Genomic DNA, 19,101 nt, shown 5'->3' with positions numbered 1-19,101 from the left:
GTTTCATGATATTTTCTTTATAATTTCATTGCATCGGGAGAAAAAAGTGCAGTCGAAGGATGTCTTTACATGAAAACCTGCTGAAGGAATATCAAATGAAAACATTTGAGAACAAAATACATTTCAAGGGAATACATGGGTTAATTGGACGTACCTTTTGAATATCCGGAGCAAATATTTCCTTAGGTCCCTTTTCAATCTTCTCCATGTTGGGAAAATTGCTGTCGCGTAGAAAACCCAGAAGCGAAGAAAAAACATTGAGCTTGTTAGTGATTTGATAACATGCAATAATCTTCTTTTGCAGTGTGAGAACAGGGCTATGAGCTACTGCATGCTTTTCGTAAATTTAATGATGAATAAGCTCTATGCGTACCTTACAACGGTTAATTACTTTTTTAAATAGCTTCTATGAAGAACTAAACCACTGAATAATTAGTTTAATTAGAATAGTGTGTAACTCTATGTCATTAAAATTAAATATTTATTCCAAAATAACGTTAGTCCAAGGAATAAAAATTTCGACTAACCTTAATATTTGCTTAACTGTCATGGGTTTGGTTGAAGAGTACGACAGTGATATCTTCTGGGTGCCCTGTAAGAAAAACAAAATTTTGACTTTCCTCCAATAAAAAATCCAAGACCTCTTACAAAACAGAAATAACTGACATTAGTACGTGAACGGAGTGGTGAAGTTGTGATACTAATTGGCAAAATTCAATGCGTGAGAAAATGATGAATCTAATCGGTACTACTGGTTGATGACGGTAAACGTATCAAACGTGGCTCAAGTAGTGAACAGTAGCACTGGTTTAAAAAAAATTGGTGCAGTTGCTGGTTCGCTGCACCGTACGTGGGAGAGCCGTGACAGCATTTTAAAAAATGTGGCGGGCTCGTAAGGCGATGACTGCCTGGAGGATTTTAGAAGGGCGATTTATTTCATCCCACAAATTTACATCCATAATTTTTCACCTCTTTTTCTCCAGTCATGCATTTCGAAGCAATGCAGTCAGCGATGTACTCCACTTTTCCCAAAATTTCATTTTACTGAAAACACCCCTATAAATGGAGGCTGATCGGGAGTCAGTATGGATGGCGTTCTATGGAAAACGTTTCGTTAAGTACGCGGAACACTTCGCAGCCGAGATAAAGCCCTCGGCGTGAGGGGCATGGGTTCCAATACTCGACAAAAGCCGGAGCGGAGTCGCGCCCCGCATGCGAAGCTTCGGGGGATTGGAGAAACACCTGCTGCCCCGCTAATTTACGAGGAGCACTCCATTTGGATGCGTTGCAATTTAGTGTTAGTTACTAACTGCTAGTGTTTGACCGCCTCAGTTTAATGGATGCAGAAGAAAAAGGCATTTAAATTGGAATAGAATGCCAGAATAGGGTTCTCCTATTGAAGTGTGTGTTTGATAGTAAACGGAGGATTATATGTATAATTGTCTTTTTTATAACGTCTGAGAGAGGTCGTTACGGTCTTTTTGTTGCTTTTACTGCACCCAAAGACATGGGAGTGAGGCTTAAATTACCTGTGAGTGGTCATGCTTTCGTTAAGTGAGTGGGAATTCCGCCAAGTGCACAGACAACTCGTGCCTTGCTTTGTCTTGGTAATCACTTAATTTGATTAACAATTTCCGTGAGTAAGATAAATACAAAACGTGCACGTGACTGAGAACTTTTTTTTATGCAGAAACTCAACTACTGCACGGAACGTTTTACATTCCGACTAAAGGGCGTTTGGTAATCTTACAATAGAATTGCTAGATGAGAACAAGTAACCATGTTTTCTTTAAAAAAATCTTCAAAAAATATCATTGCGATTTTAATGATTTTTTTAGCTTGCCCCGGCGAGATTTGCGCTTAGTTAAATGGAGCACCCTTATTCCTGGTGCAGAGGAGTGTGTTTATGTTTCTGGAAGAGACAATCATGAAATACGGTTACTTCCGTACATTGATTGCCGACGAACCTGCTGTACCTTTTGAGTTTTTTTATTGTTGTTGATTTAGCGCTTAAAATGTCGAAGAACTGCAGGCCCTTTCAAAAACCTTATCTCTCACTAGCTCTTGCTTGTGAACGTCGACCCACTCACTCATACGAGTAGCCCCTGTTATCTTGACGAGTGCTTTCTGCGCTACGCAGCAAATTGTTTGACCCTCACGAATGACTCGTATGGCTAGATTGAACTAGAAGTAACGCAGCTAGGGAAACACCCGGCAGAAATTACAAATTGAAATAAAGATAATTGAAGCAATGTGAGGACACATTAAATTTAGCATTTTAAATTTATTTAATCACATATCAGAGCTCAGCGAACTATTCCCAACTGTTACGTTATTTTAGAATTGGTGGATCGATGAGTAATTCCCAGCATATTACATTCTTCGCAAACTTTTCGTTAATTTATAATTTTTATCCTTTTCGTTTTGATGATTAGTCTTTAAGACACTTCGACGGCTGAGGCTGTAATATGTGGCGCTTATTTTACCAAAAAAATGCGTATGTACCTGGCGGGAAATGGACTCGCAAACTTCGGATTTCCTGGGAAGAACGTCGCCCATCTTGCCAGCCGGGGGCCTCGGAAATTCCTAAACATGGCATGCACCTAGAGTCAACACTCCAACCCATGGCAAAAAAATCATATGATAAAATGTATCAGTTTACCAGATTTAACTTGAGATGTTGTAAATCATTCGCCGACTTTATATTGGCTTCTCGGATTCATTTTTTGCACACTCCCGCGTCAGAAATCAGTGTAAACTCAATAATTTTATGATAACTTGAGGCTGCGTTATGAAAATTAATTAAATTCTTTTTAACGATAAAAATGTAGGCACAGTTTTTTACACATTATTCAAACTTATTGTTGGTAAATCGCAGTATCCTTGTATCCAGTGTATATTGTAAAATATTTTAACTTCCTTTAACTTAATATTCAACAAATACGGTCTCGTGACAATTTTTAAGCCCCCATACATGCCATGAGCAGCCCTGCCTACTGGTAGAAGGAGTACAGAGAATAATGATTTCACATTTACGCAGTGATGAAAGCGTTGAAGTTTTTATATTTATCTACAGAACACGTAATCAACGGTAGAATTAGCGATAAAGCGCTTGCATGTAATTGTTTTTGTCGAAAGGTGGACACGATATGCGGGAAATTATCGCGTTCGGAGTCATCCGGGGAGTATTTTTTCGCCCACCGTTTTTACCTCTCAGCCGCTTAGTCAGTAGCGTTCACTTTCCCAGGTATACACCTGAGGTTCTTATCTCCTCACGACAACTCTCATTTGCTCCGTTTGTCGACGGAACCTTATCTATTGTCACCCATGTCGGAACAAACTGGTCTATGATCGATTCGCTCTCTCTTTATCGTGCCATTCACGCGGCCGATCGCCCGCCCATAAAATTTAGTTCGAAACTTGGCCCTGGGAACCGATCACAAATACTTCTTCCCTCATTCTAATTGAATATCCGGAACTCATATTGAAATATTTTTAAATTGAGTAAATGACGATGTAAACTTATACATAATAATTGGTATTAAAAAGGTAAATTTACAACTTTGCCTTCAACGGCAACCATGTCTTCGTATCATTTATAAGAGTTTTTTAAAGATGATTTTTCAGCATATTTTCGGATTCTCTCAAGTTTGTTGGTGTTGTGAAGTTTTCCATGAACGTTATAGAGGCAAAATCTGGTTGACACTTTCATTAATTACTAGCGTCAGATTACGCTCGAAGAGATAAGGGAAACTGTGAAGCAGAGCAGAATCAGAGGGCATTCCTGGTATTAGACAGATAACATAAAGCACTGGAGCTCCTGTATGTATGTACGAGATATTGTTTGAAGGGTTCGTATATTGAAAGCATGCATAAGAACCAGAATATACTTAAAATAGTAGTGAATTTAAATGCAGGACATCCGCATGATAAATATCGAACATTTCCCCATTTTTGAGAAATCTTTGATGATCAGATTTGATTCCGGCATCCGGAGTGAATTAACTTTTTGAAATGGTAGCTATTTTTTATCTCTGTTAGCTCTTAAACCATCTACAAGAGAAGTAAGTCTGACCCAAATTAATTCAGCCAATGGCATCCAATTAACAATTTTCTCTAGCCATTACTGTTAAGACTTGGATTGCAATTTCGTATTTCTCCTTCATATTATAAGTACCTCTTATTAGCACTTAAAATCTTTTAATGATTTTTTATGAATGATATTCCTGAAGTCATCTAGGTATTTGTTAAAAGTTGGTACTTTTCCGAATTTTTTGTCAAATTATTACAGAAAAGTCTGTTTAAAGTATCATAATTTGAAATACTGATCGTACTTGGGCGTAAGAATTGCCTTTTAGGTTTTATATGCATGAATATAGAGCCAGCACCGTTGGCGGCGGGGGTGGCAGCCCTCGCCAGTCAATCCAGAGGTTGCGGGTTCGAGTCCCGTCTGTGTGGGTTTTCCTCCACCTAGGGCATGGATGTTTGTGATTGTCTTCGTTGTAATGTAGAAGGGTTAGGTAGGAAGGAACTATGAAGTCTCAATCTCGCCCCAATAAAAGTAGTTTAACAAATCAATAAAAATACTATATGCCGCTGTAGAACAATTTCGCGAGTATTAATGCTGTACTCAATATCAATACTCATTATTTCTCGATTTTTACGTTAAAAGCTCTAGGAGTTCAATTGCTCTGTAATTATAGAAAAAAAGAAGCGTGAGCTATTGTCTGTGAATATGAAGTTAGGTCAATTCCTATAGCTAATAATAAAGAACTTAGAAGGTTCCAATGACGTTATTTCGATCAGCCGGTGACCATCAAGGGGGAGAGTAAACGGCTTGGCAGCGATAAGACGTACCTAAGCACTGTTCAATGTCAAGTGAGTAATCAAGTTGGCGAGTTAGAGCAATGATAGAGTTATTTCAGATGTTTTAGAGGGAGTATCTTAAAACGAGTCCATAGAATATGTCTCTCGTAAATGCATCGGTAAATAGGCAGTTAGTTTGTAGTCCCTTTACCAATTAAAAGGAGACATTATTAGGTGCCCTTACTTATCAGTAGAAACCGATTCCTCATGACATGATAGATAGTAATTAAACATCGGGTCATATTTAAATTGCGTTATACGTAGAGCGTTCCTGGATTTCATAATATTAATTTTCAACATTTCAGTTATTTTTATTAGTATCACTTGCGAAATTACATGCCGACTATTTCCCCGAAAACTTTATATTCTGTTGATTTTATTTCCAATAAAATTATGTTATCGCAGTAAGTTTTTGTTTTTCCTTCGTTTTGGTCATGAGAAAAACTAACTTCCCGAAGTTGACAGGTCCCTCCTATTCAGTTATTAAGCTGGAGAAAATATAAAATGGATTCAGGCAAAACATGCTGCTTTTGAAAATGCACAGTATTCTTAAAAAAAACCTAAAATATATGCATACAAATGAATTGGTTTCTGTGATAATTTTATCTTTACGTTCATTCTTGATCGAGAAAACTTTTGACGAAACCTGAATACTTCATCCGATAACTATAGAATTATTTATTTGTGATTCCAACGGGAACTGAGATTATATGATTTTTTTGCTATATGAATGCTGAATGATTAAGCCGACTTAATGATTAAAATCATCCAGTGATATTTATGTGTCTTCGTTGAGGCCGTACTCCACATCCATTTTTGCTATTATCAGGAATATGTTGAATAATTAGAAATTAATAACTTTAGACGCAATCCTTAGCGTTTCGACGGGCGAGTTGCAATCGGTTAATGAGAATGCTAGGTTTCTAAATTTAGGAAAAAGAATTTCGGGAGCTCCTTGTTCTTCCTATTTTCATTTCATTTCTCAAATTCATACATGTGTAATGTTGCACTAAATAATTTCAGATCATTAAGTGCCACCTCCTTACAGGCGTAACCGCGTGTATGTTGTCTTCGACGATATATTTTGCACAAATGTGGAACGTTTGTTTTTTTGGAAAGGATATAGCAAAAATAACCCGACTCCGACCCCACGGAATGGGCGAGCGAGTAACTGTCGAGCCACTCAAAAACCATAGAGTTTTCACGTCGATGTCCAATAATTGTTTATCCCGGATGTAAGAAAGGCTATACGGCGTAAACCGTCCCAAGTGTCACGGATTAGTGGGTACTAGGTAGTTAGTTATCTGAAAGTAGACCTTACCGTTTTCTTCCACAAGATGGCCTTGCAGTGTGGAGCGCAGTGCGTTGATGAGACATCTCCGAAGACTACGGAGAGGAAGAAGGGCTCCTTGTCACCCGCCAGGCAGCCGACGTAGTTGTGGTGCACTGCAAAGTCAGACGGACGTTGAATGGGATGGGGGATGAGGAGTAGAGGATGATGGGTGAGCGGAGGTTTATGGGTGAGAAGATACAAAATTACATTACACAGGGTCAGTGGTCACTCTAGACTCGGTCAACCAACTCCCAAGGGAGTTCAACACTTTACCCTGAGTTCTACCTTAATGGGCGGGTTGTAGCAGATTGATGGAATGGACTCTGCCTTCCCCTTCGTCGTCACATGTACATTATTTAAAACCAAGGGACCGAGACCAAACCGTCAAAAAACCTGTCCAAAATTTTTCATGTTGGTGGAACGTAAATAGGAGTTGGAAAACTAAATCATCGAATCAAAAAGAAATTTACCGCTTTTTGCAACCACCTACGTTTAATGAGAGCAATGAAGGTTCAATTAAGCATAAGTTTGACGATAAATGATGATTTAGCACTATTCATAAAATTAAATCAGGCAATGAACAAATTTGCGATGATGGTCCCGAAAGTTATGATGAAATTTATGATATTAATATACTTGTGAACTACGTAAAATATAATAATTTCTCTAATTTATAATTTTGTCGAATGTAGAGAAATTTTATTTAAGTGACAAAACATTAATGCTCCTTTAGTAGTGAACTTCTATCATCAAAAGTCAATAGGCTCGAAATTGATGTTTTTTATATCTGTGATTAAGTTACCATACCCTTCGATTAAGACTATTGATGACTACTGTTTGTAGATTTCACGGACCTTTGATAGTAATTTGATACGGTTTTTTGTGATATGAAATGGTATCGTAAACATCGAAATTACGTTTTATTTATTTAGATTATTTCTAAATTAAAAAAAACTCTCTTAAAATAAAGAATTCGAAACTGTTGGCCAATTCAGATGGAGAGTATTAGGTATTAACTAGGAAAAGCTAAAAGTCAGTATAATTCTCATCGATGAATGGCAATACTTTCGTCATTATGTTTAGAAAGAAAGAAGGTAATCTGTGGTTAAAAGCAGAAAAACCTATTGCTATATTCAATCGAGAATAAATAGACAACTTATAAAGAATCCTGTCTCAAGGCATATTTTTAGGAAGTTTTTCAACAAACAGCCATCGGTGAAATCTTTCCAAAATCATCGAAATTTTGAAACAATATATTAACTAGGTAATTGAAATTTTCTGAAGTGGAGGCAGGAAGTAACCAGTATTTTATTTACTTTCCGAAGTTAAGAGGGAAAAAATTGTTGGGTATCCTCATTTCGTTAAGTGAATGGGTACATATGTTATATACATCAATAAAAACGCCGTTTTTCCCTGCGCAGACCAACAAGCACATTGGAGAGAAATGTGGAGAATACGAATAAAGCACAAAGCAAGTAATGGGCATGTGTTATGACGGGTGAGAATAAAGTCAGCTCTAGAATTTACTCACATTGGATGTTCAAACGTGTAGATGATGCAATATTTATAGGGATCCGCCAGCCATTTGGAAAGTCAAAGGTCAGAGGTTAAAATGACCGCATTGAAAAATTCATCAGTTGAAATATTCTATTTGAAATGCTTGCAAAATGATCGGTGCCCGCATTGTTAAAATCAGGATCATTTTAATTTGGAACAAGATGATTCAATAACAACTCAGCTGCTCATTAAACAATCTTTATAATGTTGAAAACAAAAATTGGCTTCAAATCGTTGGTGTTAGAGATTTGTCTGCCTTCAGTTTTAGTGTACCATAGTCATTCAAGAATTTCTTGGATTTCCAGGGAAGAAATTACATTTACAGTAATGTATTGAGTTTCCCCTTAGTCAATATATGCAAAGATGTTGAAACTTTTTTCTAATCAAATTCTGTTCCATAAATTGTTAACAAGACGATGAATATTGCATGTTTGAGGCAAGACGAGAAATATTACATAGGCTATATAAATTTCGATAAAGTATTTTAACAAATTACCATTTTAAAAAAATCGAAGTATTACTTGCCTTTTAATATTTGCGTTCGAGAACTTAATAAAAAGCACGATATGTTTCCGAGGTAATTCCTCTCCATTACTGATAAGATGTTATCGCATAAAATTTCATAGCCTCAAAGTCCCTGCCCGTGCTCCATACTCCGGGGTTTCGGCATTCATTTCATAGGAGCCAACCGATGTTTTCATAATTTCATCCTGCTATTTTTATCAATAGTTTATCAGTGATATATTAACTTTAAATATAAGTATCTCTTCTGTAATACTCATTAAATCTAATGAATTATTAGTATCTCGAAATCTCAACTCAGCTAATGATTAACTAGGGTGAGATATTTTTAATGTTTCCGATCTTTCTTTGAGCAAATATACTTAATTCGGTATTAATTACTACCTTGATCTTACTGTATTAGGATCACTAAAGGCTGGGTGACTAGGGCATAAGGACGGTCGTGGAGAAGCCATTTGAGTTTAAAGTGGACCATCTGTGCCAAATTGTTGTGCGTAGACAAATAATAGTACAGAATGAGTGTATGTATACGGCGAAATATTTGCAAACCAAGAATCAATAAAAGTAAACGAGAAAGTATTCATGTTGGTACACGACCTAAGACTACACTTTTGCTCAGGACAGTTAACAAAACTCAAAAATATTCACAGCTTTGAATAAACCCAGAAGAGCAGTTTGAATTGCGGAAAAAAACCATTATAAAAGTGTTGTATTATGAATATGCATACTTCAAGCCTGACATAATATGTGTTTGTTAAAGTCGGTAGATCTATTTTCCTTGCGAGACTGCCATAGTGTTTCCCAGTCGTTCTGTGATATAAGAAGCCTTAGTGAACTCCATACCATGTGTATGAGCACCCATCTCTTGCTTATATTATGTTTGAAACATTCTAGTGTGTAATCTTGCCAATCCTACAAACTAATGCTTATAGAACGAAAATGAATATTTTTTATGGGCTGCAATAAAACCAAATGAGCTCATTTTGGACGCAAGTAAGAAGCATATCATTGTTCTTGTTTATATTTAACAATGTCCCATAATACGTTGATAACATACTTATTTTATTTTAAGTTGATATGCTAGTTACGAACCAAAGTGATTTGAAAGGAAAACGGCAAAATTATTTGATTTTTTAGTTATGGAATGCTTAGGAATGGTTGGATAAAGATATTTTCTCTTACCGTGTATCCATGAATTTATCTTGACTCAACACCAAAATAGTTCTAACATAAATTAAGTTTCACTAATCGAAATCGTTGGTACAAATTGGTTGTTTACGTAATGCATATTTTTAATACGAATTTTTGCGTAGTTCACATATGTAAAATAATATTCGTATAAAAAAGTCATAAACTCAGTAATCAACCCGAAGGTCGGTATCGTTGGAAATGGTGGAGTTCACCTGTACTAAGCTCGACGGCGTGTGAAATTCGCACATCAGGCTAGGGGGGCCAGTTCCTTTCTCTGTGCCATGATTTCCCAGGGAGATCTGGTACCAGAAAAATCACAAAAATTAAAGCTTTGGTGAAGCTTAGGGTGTCCAAAGAGGCATCCCTGGGAATCGAACCCAGGCCCTCCAGTCCATGGTCCTAAGCTCTAGTCCTGGACTACTACAGGCACTTCCCAATATTCGCATATTAAATTAATTCTTCTGACCGATTAAAAATAAAAACGTTTATACCTGTTATAATATTGTATTTTTTAATTAGTAAATTTACAAATGCATGAGCATTTTACGTTTTTGAATCAGTTTGCAGGAGACCTAACGGCGGTGGAGAAATTAATTATTTGGTTGCGACTCTCCGGAAAAGACAACTTCTTTCTCACAGCCGCGTATTTAGAACTGTACTGAGCGGTATTCCAGGAAGGAATTAAATTGAACTGTATTGTATTTACTCCTAGAAGGGTGGATTATCCAGTGAAGCATTTAATTGGATAAAATATTTAATGGGGTCGTTTGGTAACCCTTTAATCTCCCCCCTCCCTCAGCCAAGGCCCTAAAATCGAAGGCTGAAAAGGTAGAGATAAGAAAGAGATTTGTTTTTGTGGAATCGAGAAAACTAATGGACGTGGTAGAATATCAGCTTTATCGGAGAGTTTCTTGGAAAAATCGCGTCCCACTCAGCTCCCTAGTGCGACAAAACGTCAAAGAGTTCTTATACATTAGTTTTCTGTGTTGGTGATCATCACTTCAGCTTTCACGTGACAGCTTGGCGATTCAGAAATTAACCCTTTCAGTAAATTATTTATTTTTACGGGCGATCATCGGTAATTGGTAACTTTTGACTGTGAGGAAACTCTAGCATGGGAGCAGCTAAACGTGCGTAGTTAATAAAATTAGTAAACGGCTATTGATATGAAATTGGTGACAGAAAGAGTGAATTCAATTTATCCAAGTTTTCTTTTAAAGATCTTTTCGTTTGATATTACGCCTTCGCAGTAGTGGTACTTTTTCATTTAAGATAAGGAGAAACCAAGACGTAGTGAACTCTATTTGACTTCATAATTTTCAGAAAGTTTCTGCCTGCCGTGAAAAATATGCGTGTCCATTTTTTCATGTTATGATGTAGATAACTTCAAGGCTGAATTTAAGTTATATCTCACCAAAATCTGAAGCAGTTTTATTTGCGTTAATTATTTATTCTCTTTGCTGAACTTTACAAACGGTGATAAATTTCACCTAAAATATTAAATATGTATTTGTTTTTTCTCTTGTCGTCTTCATTCTCTAAATGTCAAGTTACTGATGTGATGTCGAATTTTAATTCCATTATGGCTTAACCGTCTCCGAATTTCCAGGTTTTTCTTTCAAAGTTTTACTTTCGACGTAACATAGTGCAGTGCAGTTGAATCGGACTGAATATCATCCTGAAAATTCCTGAATTTTGGCGCACATGAGCTGATAACTCCATTAAATCAACTGTCTTGGCATCCCCCACAGTTATTTGAATATAATTTTCATTTTGGAAGAGATAGGAAATGCTACTCATTAGATGTTATGAATATTAAGTCAGGCTATGCCATTGAACATTGTGAAATGAAGCTACTGAGGAAGGCGCAAATGAGCTAATTCCAATTAGAAAAAAGCTTCTCTGACCTAAACTCGAACCACGAACCTTCGACTTGCCGGATCGATGCTCCACCAGTTGAGACTCGGAGACTTATTCTTATTGGAATCCGCACGCTTTCACCTTCCCCACTAGCCTTGTGTTTATACTTAATGTGTTTCTATCCCGTTTCCTTATACGTACAAGTATATGTATATCCTTCCCACTTCATGTTCTTCTCTCGTCACTCCGTTCGCTATCTCTCTCGTAATGAACTCACGAATATTACTGTGCATTCATGGAGAACTCGAATTGAAAGTAATTTAACGAATCTGTGGTGATATATTAGTCATCTCAGAATGTTTGGTAAAATGTTTCCCTCCATATTTTATGGGTTAAATGATTTTGAAAGGAAAAAATATATAACCTCTTTTTTCGTGACCACCTTATTGTCTAAATAAATACTTTGTCAGAACAACATTTCTCATTGAATATGAATTTTAGTGTTTCTTATTAGAGTCAATGTTACAATCTGACGGTAATTAATCCCATAGCATGACATAGTAACATATCGTTTTTTTTCTTCGAAAGCTCGCCTAAGAAAAATGCAGGATTGTCACTTCGACTGGCTGACGATAAGCTTTAAGGAGTGACGAATGGGATGAGGGAAATTTCTCGCTGCGGGAGCGTAATTCATTCATCTACTGCCTGCCTCTCCTCAGTCAATGAAGTGGACGCTTATTGAGCCGGTTCCTTTCTCGCCATTGCGTCAACTCATTCATTCGCGCGGAGTCGATTTTGGGAGGAGAGGCTTGGCCGTGCAAATAGCTTCCGAGCCAATCCGATGTAGTCTGTAATGAAGTTTCATTCTCTTTGAGACCTCATCGCAACCGAGATAGGATCGCGTCAATTCCCCATCTCTGAGTCGGAAATCCTCTCCGGAAATTGGAACGCATTAGAAGTGCGGCTTCAACGACTACGTCACTACCGTGTGTCATAAACTGTTTTGTCATAAACGTTTTTCCATCCTTTCGAATAAGTCACCAACGCACCTTTGGCAGCAAGTCTTATTTAATTTATGTCCATGTCTCAACTGAAATGAGTTTTTGAAATTTTTGAGCATCTAGCGTCTAACAAAATGTGACCGGATTAACTTATAACATGCTTTATTGAAATAAATGCAATTATATTTTGTCCTATTGCCAATATTTGAGCGAGTCATTAATGCATTAGTCAAGTTGTAACATACGCGATTATGACCTTTTAAAGAAAAATATTGGTGAAAAAAGTTAATTTTATTTTATTTTCAGTTTTTGTATGTGTTGTAAATCATCTTTAAATGTCACAAAAATAATTTATAAAGCGGCAACCTTATTGCTATGAATGCACTGTAACCCATTTTAAATCTTAGAGAAGAATTTAATCTTTTATGTAAGACATAAAGATATTATATCCTCCACGATGTGTACTCTGAATATTAAAGTGATCAGATAAAATCTGAATTGTCCTTTGATGACTTTTTTCCCGAGGAAAAGTGCCAGCAAAGTATTTGTTTGATAATGATGGCCACTCGAAATTCAATCATTTAAAATATATTAATTTAAATATTATTAGCTAATTATCGCCATAACGTATTGGAAGAAATATCTCATTTATGGTAGCGTATCTTCAAGTAATTATATATGTTGCGTATAACATAATGCTTGAAGGCATACCCCTTAAAAATATTCAATTATATATAACAAACTTCTAATGCACTTGAACTCAAGAAGATGAAAAACTGTGGCATGGACAGATGGTCAGCATAATGGTTATGCCGTAAACACTGGACACAATTCAATATCAAAAGGTATTTCACCCTTACCCACAATTCTTGCCGATGGACTGACAGGCATTTCAATGAAGAATAGAAGTATTCGTCCTCGAAGCTTAACTCGGATGAGTGTTGAACTATTGGGTTCAGCAGAGTGTACTCATGCATATTTCAAAGCGAGGGAAAGAATATTCTGCCTTTCGGCTTTCCGACCTTTACCAGTGACCCCAATCAATAGGCGTGTTCTTGCTTCTGCAATACTTACGTTTCCCGAGGAAGTACTTGAAGTACCATCTTGTCTGGTATTCAGGGTTCTCAATGACTGGTGTGCAAGGTGACCCAAACATCTTCAGGCGGTCAGCAATGGAATCGAGTGAGGGAAAGAAAAGGAAATAAGTTCTTGTTGAAAGGGATGGCGCTCTGGGTGAATAGGGAATTGGCACAATAGAGATGCCGAAAATAAACTCGTGAAAAGGAGCTTGATGCTTCGATTTCCTTATCGTGAGCGTTTCGTCGAAAGGAAAAATATAATTGACTCAGGAATGTATGATCATTGGTGAATAAACATATCAATATTTAAATTGATTATTCAGGTCGTTTAGGCGAAATGAAAATTTTGCAAAAATTGGTTTTTCTAAATACTGCTCACGTCCTTTTTCTCGAATTCTTAAAGGGCTAAAACGTTTCAGCCGGACTCAAGTAATTCGCCAAGCAATTGGTTAAGCATTAGTGGTTTTACATCTTTATTATTGTTTGGCACAGAGCGAAAATGACTTTTGATGGAGTCTCACCAAAGCAATTGCCATTCACGACAATCAATGTCCTTCCTGATTTACATGTTCAATTTTCTCTTCGTTTAATAGATGTCTTTTAGCACATATAGATATTAAATTGCTAATTATGCCATTTTACGTACATTTTTATTCGATATCATGAAAAATTAATCATGGTTATACTGTATATATATAAACCAGTTTTTGGCGTCACTTGGTGGAAATTCTTCATATTGAAATTAAATTTAATTTTTCCACATAAAAAAAAATTACGTGGAAAAGCGAAGTGTTTAAATTTAATTTCTGTATATATATGTATAAATAAATATATATATATACACACATATATGTACATATAAGTAAATTGGAGGAGATTCGTATAGAAGAGTACATCTTGCTTTAATGCATAGCACGTATTGCAAAAATCCACTCCCCGATAATTGCTTTAGCCATGCTACCTTACCATTCACGCCTCAGTTTTCACCAACAAAAGAGCACATAACACATCAAGCCACACAAGAACTCGCCTTTCAGACACAGCTCACAAGCCATAAGGATGGACTTCGGCGAGGGGAATGCGTTGCATTCCCCTCGCTTCGAAATACTCGGGCCACCGGAATCCCTTGATATGGGTATTCGCGGTGGTCTTGATGGGAACGAGATTTTGAGCCGAGTCGCGCGAAAATGGGTGCACGGGGTGGCAACAATTGAAGCCGAATTGGCGTCGCAATTCCGTGCGCGGGCGGTGGGAGATAAAAACGTAGGAGGAGGTGGGTTGGTGGGGAGAGAGGGGCGTCGGGGGAGACGCGAGACCAGGAGGGAGTAATTCAACCGCCCTTCTGCGCCCTCCTTCCCTTTCCCCTCGCGACGTCTCGTCCCACCTCGCCTCCGACACTCAGCGGCCCGAACCACCAATACAGACACACACACAAACGGGCACATTCGTTCCCACTCGAACACACATTCTGTCTCTCTCACACACACACGCGCTCTCATCCTCCGCTCACCTCGTCCTTCTCTGCGAGGGTCTCTCCGCTCTCGACCCTGAAGCGGCGGCCGCCCCCTGACCCTTGACCGGCACCCCCGCCGTCCCCATCTTCGATCCGTGGAATCTGTTAGAGAGAGAGAGAGAGTATGAGACAAGGAAGATTTTCCAGCGAGATGTATGTAAGATGAAAAGGAAGTAGAAGGAGAAAATTCTTTCTCCCATTCCTCCGCTCCAGCCTCCCACCGGAGCCCCGTTCTCCCCCGCGCCCTAAATTCACAACGGGACGCTTTGGAGCGTTGTTGGAAGAGAGATAAAAAGTGGGTTCCGGTTGGAGGAGGATAGTCGGATGGGAAAACTTAGGGAGTTATTAAAAGATGATGATGATGACGGCGATGAGGTGCGGCGGACGTGTGTGTGTGAGTGAATGTGGGGGCATCCCTCTTCGGGAGGGAGATGGGGGCGGAGAAGGAAGTGGGGTCGGTGGGGGCTGACGAGGAAGAGGGCATCACTTGCGGGGTCGCGGCTTAATGATTCCTGGGTGACTCGGTGCGAGGGATTTAACAAATGACGCCCAAGGTCCAATTATTCGCGAGGCCGAGTTCCTAGTTGGGGATGGAAGAAACGAAAAGGGCGGGATAGAGAAGGAGAAGGGCGTCAGAGTCAGCGATAGAGAGAGAGAGAGAATAATAGAGGATAGACAAAAAGAAGAAGACGCACAGGTGGGGGGGGAGTGAGGGAAGAGGTTGGTGCGGAGGTCTCCTCCGCGAACGCGTTCGTAATTTCATTAGGGAATGCGCTCCGTTGTGTCGCCCGGGTGCTCTCCACCCGCGTGGGCGTCCTAGTCGCGCCCTCGAAATGAGTTACGCCCCTCCGTCCATAAATGGCGTCATCCTGAATATTTCAGGATATTTTTCAACCTTTCCCCCCCTTCCTCCTAACATTTCGCTTTGCTGAACTATGGAGATTAACCATTCACCATCCTCCCACCCCTCCCCCCTTCGACCCCAGTTTTTCTCATGGGAGTTCGTCTTTCAGGGAGAAAAAATCTCTACGCTTGAAACTCTGAGGAAATTAATCGGATTAATCTGTCGGGCGAAGGGAGAGGGATGAGTCAAGATGTTGCTTAAAGCTTCAGTCTTTTGTCGGTCCTAGAGTGGCATCACCTTGCAACCCTTCTTCCCTTCCTCCCTCATCAGCTGGCGTTTGCGAACGAATTCCTCCTAAAGCGAAGACCAGAATGTATTTATATCTGCATTAATCCCTCAACAAACTCTGTGATTGCGTCCCTGAAATATAGAGTCGTTGAAAAAACTGATATTGCTAAGATCATAGCTCCAAAAGTCTCTATCCGTAGCCTATCAAGCGAAGTATTGAATATAAAACTGAAATATTTTTGTTGGCTAAAAATTTTGCCATTGCATTTTATTACGTAATTGCAAAACCCGTGAAAGCAAAACGTGTAGCATTTGAGGGTCGTATATAATATTGTTAGATCGTAGCAAAGGGTGCGGATCGAACGTATTAAATTTCTACTTATGTATCTGTTTATCCAAAACCCATGCTTGTTTTTAGCATTATCTACAATGCTAATCAATTAGGTGACACCCACATCCGCTCAGTATTCTACACATTGTAGTGCGGAGATAATAAGTTAAATGTTGATTGCTGCAGAAAAGTGGAGAATCGTCACGTCGTGATGCCTATATTTTTTTACCTAGTTATGCCGGACAACGCTTCTGGAAATAGAACTCCGATTTGAAAGCTGTGATATGGAATAAATATTACCGCCTTATCTACAATCTACGGTTGACAAAGCCGCTGTGGGCGAGGGATTACTGCCCGCTTATCAGGATTGAGGACTTCGACGCTCACGCTCCACCCGAGATTTCCTGGTGCAATTCAGGAATCCTCTTTGGTACGCCCCTGTTATTTATAGGTCAAAGGTGATTCGAGGGTAGGAGTGTGGGTTTGAGTATACGCACATGTTTTAATTCAACCAGTTCAATCTCTTTATTGTCTTTCTATCCTATAGTTTTGCACTTACGGAAGTCTAGACGACATACCAAATAATAATTAATCACCCTGCTTCTCTAGAACGTGGTTTTAGCGGCAGTGAATTCGGATTGCCGCTTATCCTATAGCCCAAGGTTTGGGATATGCACTGCTGTGTTTTAATTCGATGATTCGATTCACCTGAAAGTAATGCACCGAGAGATTACTCACGTAATGAATCCTTTTGATGGAATTCAGGGTATGATGTAATGTTTACGCCAATCATTGTTTTTATTATCATTTATCATTAAAATTACATTTATTCTTAGTTTTCCCTTCAATGAAAACTCACTGTGATTTTTCTCGCAATTACTCATCGTAGAGTCGATTGATTCGAACTAATATTTATTTAGTTATTTAGTGCTACATTTAAATCGTTCACTATTGAAAAGACAGTTCGACATCAACAAAATATGATTATTAAGTAAATTATAATATATATTGCAATCCGCTCCCAGTTATGAAAGTTCTTTTTGTGAATATTATTCCGTAACTTCTACCATGAAAATGTGCTTAGCTTAACCTAAAGGAGAGGACTGACCGTAGTAATACCCTTCCAAGCCGCCACGGGACGCATGAGTGAGGACATTGCTGCCCCAGTCGTCATGGGAAATTGATGATTTTTGACATTTAAAAGTATTACAGCCCGTGACATTTCAATTTATTACCGCGCATTTCCCGAGAAAGTAAGATAATAGTGGTTTTAAGAAAGTAAGAAAATAAGAGAATCGCCAATGAATTCGAAACGACTTCGGGACTGCAGCAGGTCGCATTGAAAGATTTAGTTCGCGCGTCTTGCTTGTCGGGTATTGGACTAGAGATGTGAATTAGATGATAATGTGCGAAATACTTTAAAATTCTTATAATCTCTTTTCTATTCTGAATATCTCCATCTTACTAATCCTTTAGTGTAGGGCGCCTCTTATTTCCTCTTACATAACTGCCAAAATTTTGATTTATTTTTTAAATCTTCTTCGCGGCTCTATGTTCTCAAAAATCGAAGTCAACTATTATTAATCACAGTACCATAAATCGATGCAAAATAAATGTGAAATACAAGCAGAAAATGCGCAAAAAAAACGGCAACCCAATGATCCTTGTAGTACACTATTACATAACACTTACATACCTATAGTACGTATATTGTGCCAACATTATAAAGGGGTTGCAATTTTGTTTGCGTATTATCTGCTTGTTTTACTTATTTATTTTGTATTGATTCACTGTGATTAAAATTAATTGGCCATGACTGTGAAGAACATGGAGAGTCCTGAAAAAGTTTTAAAAATAAATCTAAACGTAGGCAGTTATATATAGTGTGTTTTTTATCGACTAAATGCCGTAAGACTCAAAATAAAAGATGTAAAATTTGGCTTCGGTTTGAAACTGTAAAATCTCATTTATAAATTGGTTTTTGAACTACGAAGTTCAGCCGCCTGTAAATTGTCTGGTAGTACCTACGGGTAATATTTCCGTCGTTGCTTTAAGTTATCTCTCACAGAGAAGCAACGACAATCGTGATGAAGGAGGAGAACCCTTCGAGTTAATGAAAGGACTAAAATCTTCGGGAGATTTCCGTTTCCGAGCGGAATGAGAGTTACCCTCCGGCGGAGAAGGGTTCGCAGGAACAGACTCCACAAAAGAGCGTCAAAGGGATTACTTGTAGTCCGTTTGCCGCTGGGCAGATGGACAATTGGAGTAAGATAGGACCTATAGACGAGAGGAATGAAAGGTTTGATTTTTTTTTGGAGGAAATCCCCTCCGTGATGCAAGTAATCTTGATGACTCTCTTGTGAGAGAAGTTGAAGTAATGGGGATAGCGCTGACATTAAAATGTTATGTGGTACGTTATATTTGAGAGCAAATGTTGCCGTATCCAACTGGAGTCATTTTACTTTAGATATAACCTTTTTTGTCAATTGGCTATGATACTAGTGGTGTGAACTCATGGCAGAGTTGGAGTGAGCATATACGAGAGTTTCACGCTGTTTTCAAAGATAAAAATGTCGGTTAATTTTTCCGGCGTAAATAAGACTAAGGATTTCAAGGATGCCTGAAAATGCATACTACCCTCCAAAAATATGGGTTTAGATGGAAGAGGGGACTTAAAATTCTCGAACTCATCCCAAAGAAAAGCAAATCGTCTCTC

The 19,101-nt window shown here is 38.4% G+C and overlaps 1 protein-coding gene across 6 annotated transcripts in view; it reads right to left on the bottom strand.

Moving 5' to 3' along the window:
* LOC139693309 (GTPase-activating Rap/Ran-GAP domain-like protein 3) overlaps positions 1-19,101 on the bottom strand; it is a 303,563-nt gene that overhangs the window by 28,139 nt on the left and 256,323 nt on the right. For all 6 annotated transcript variants that reach the window (XM_071591455.1, XM_071591465.1, XM_071591446.1 and 3 more), the window contains 5 exons: positions 14,920-15,024; positions 13,405-13,486; positions 6,188-6,312; positions 528-592; positions 155-221 (listed from right to left, as the gene is read on the bottom strand). In XM_071591455.1, coding sequence (XP_071447556.1) covers positions 155-221; positions 528-592; positions 6,188-6,312; positions 13,405-13,486; positions 14,920-15,024 — 444 coding nt within the window. The remainder of the gene's footprint in view (positions 1-154; positions 222-527; positions 593-6,187; positions 6,313-13,404; positions 13,487-14,919; positions 15,025-19,101) is intronic.

The sequence above is a fragment of the Hetaerina americana genome, unplaced genomic scaffold (genome assembly GCF_022747635.1).
Source record: "Hetaerina americana unplaced genomic scaffold, ioHetAmer1.1.p SCAF_1, whole genome shotgun sequence".
In the NCBI taxonomy this organism is placed as follows: domain Eukaryota; kingdom Metazoa; phylum Arthropoda; class Insecta; order Odonata; family Calopterygidae; genus Hetaerina; species Hetaerina americana.
This window is presented reverse-complemented; position numbering and strand designations above follow the sequence as displayed.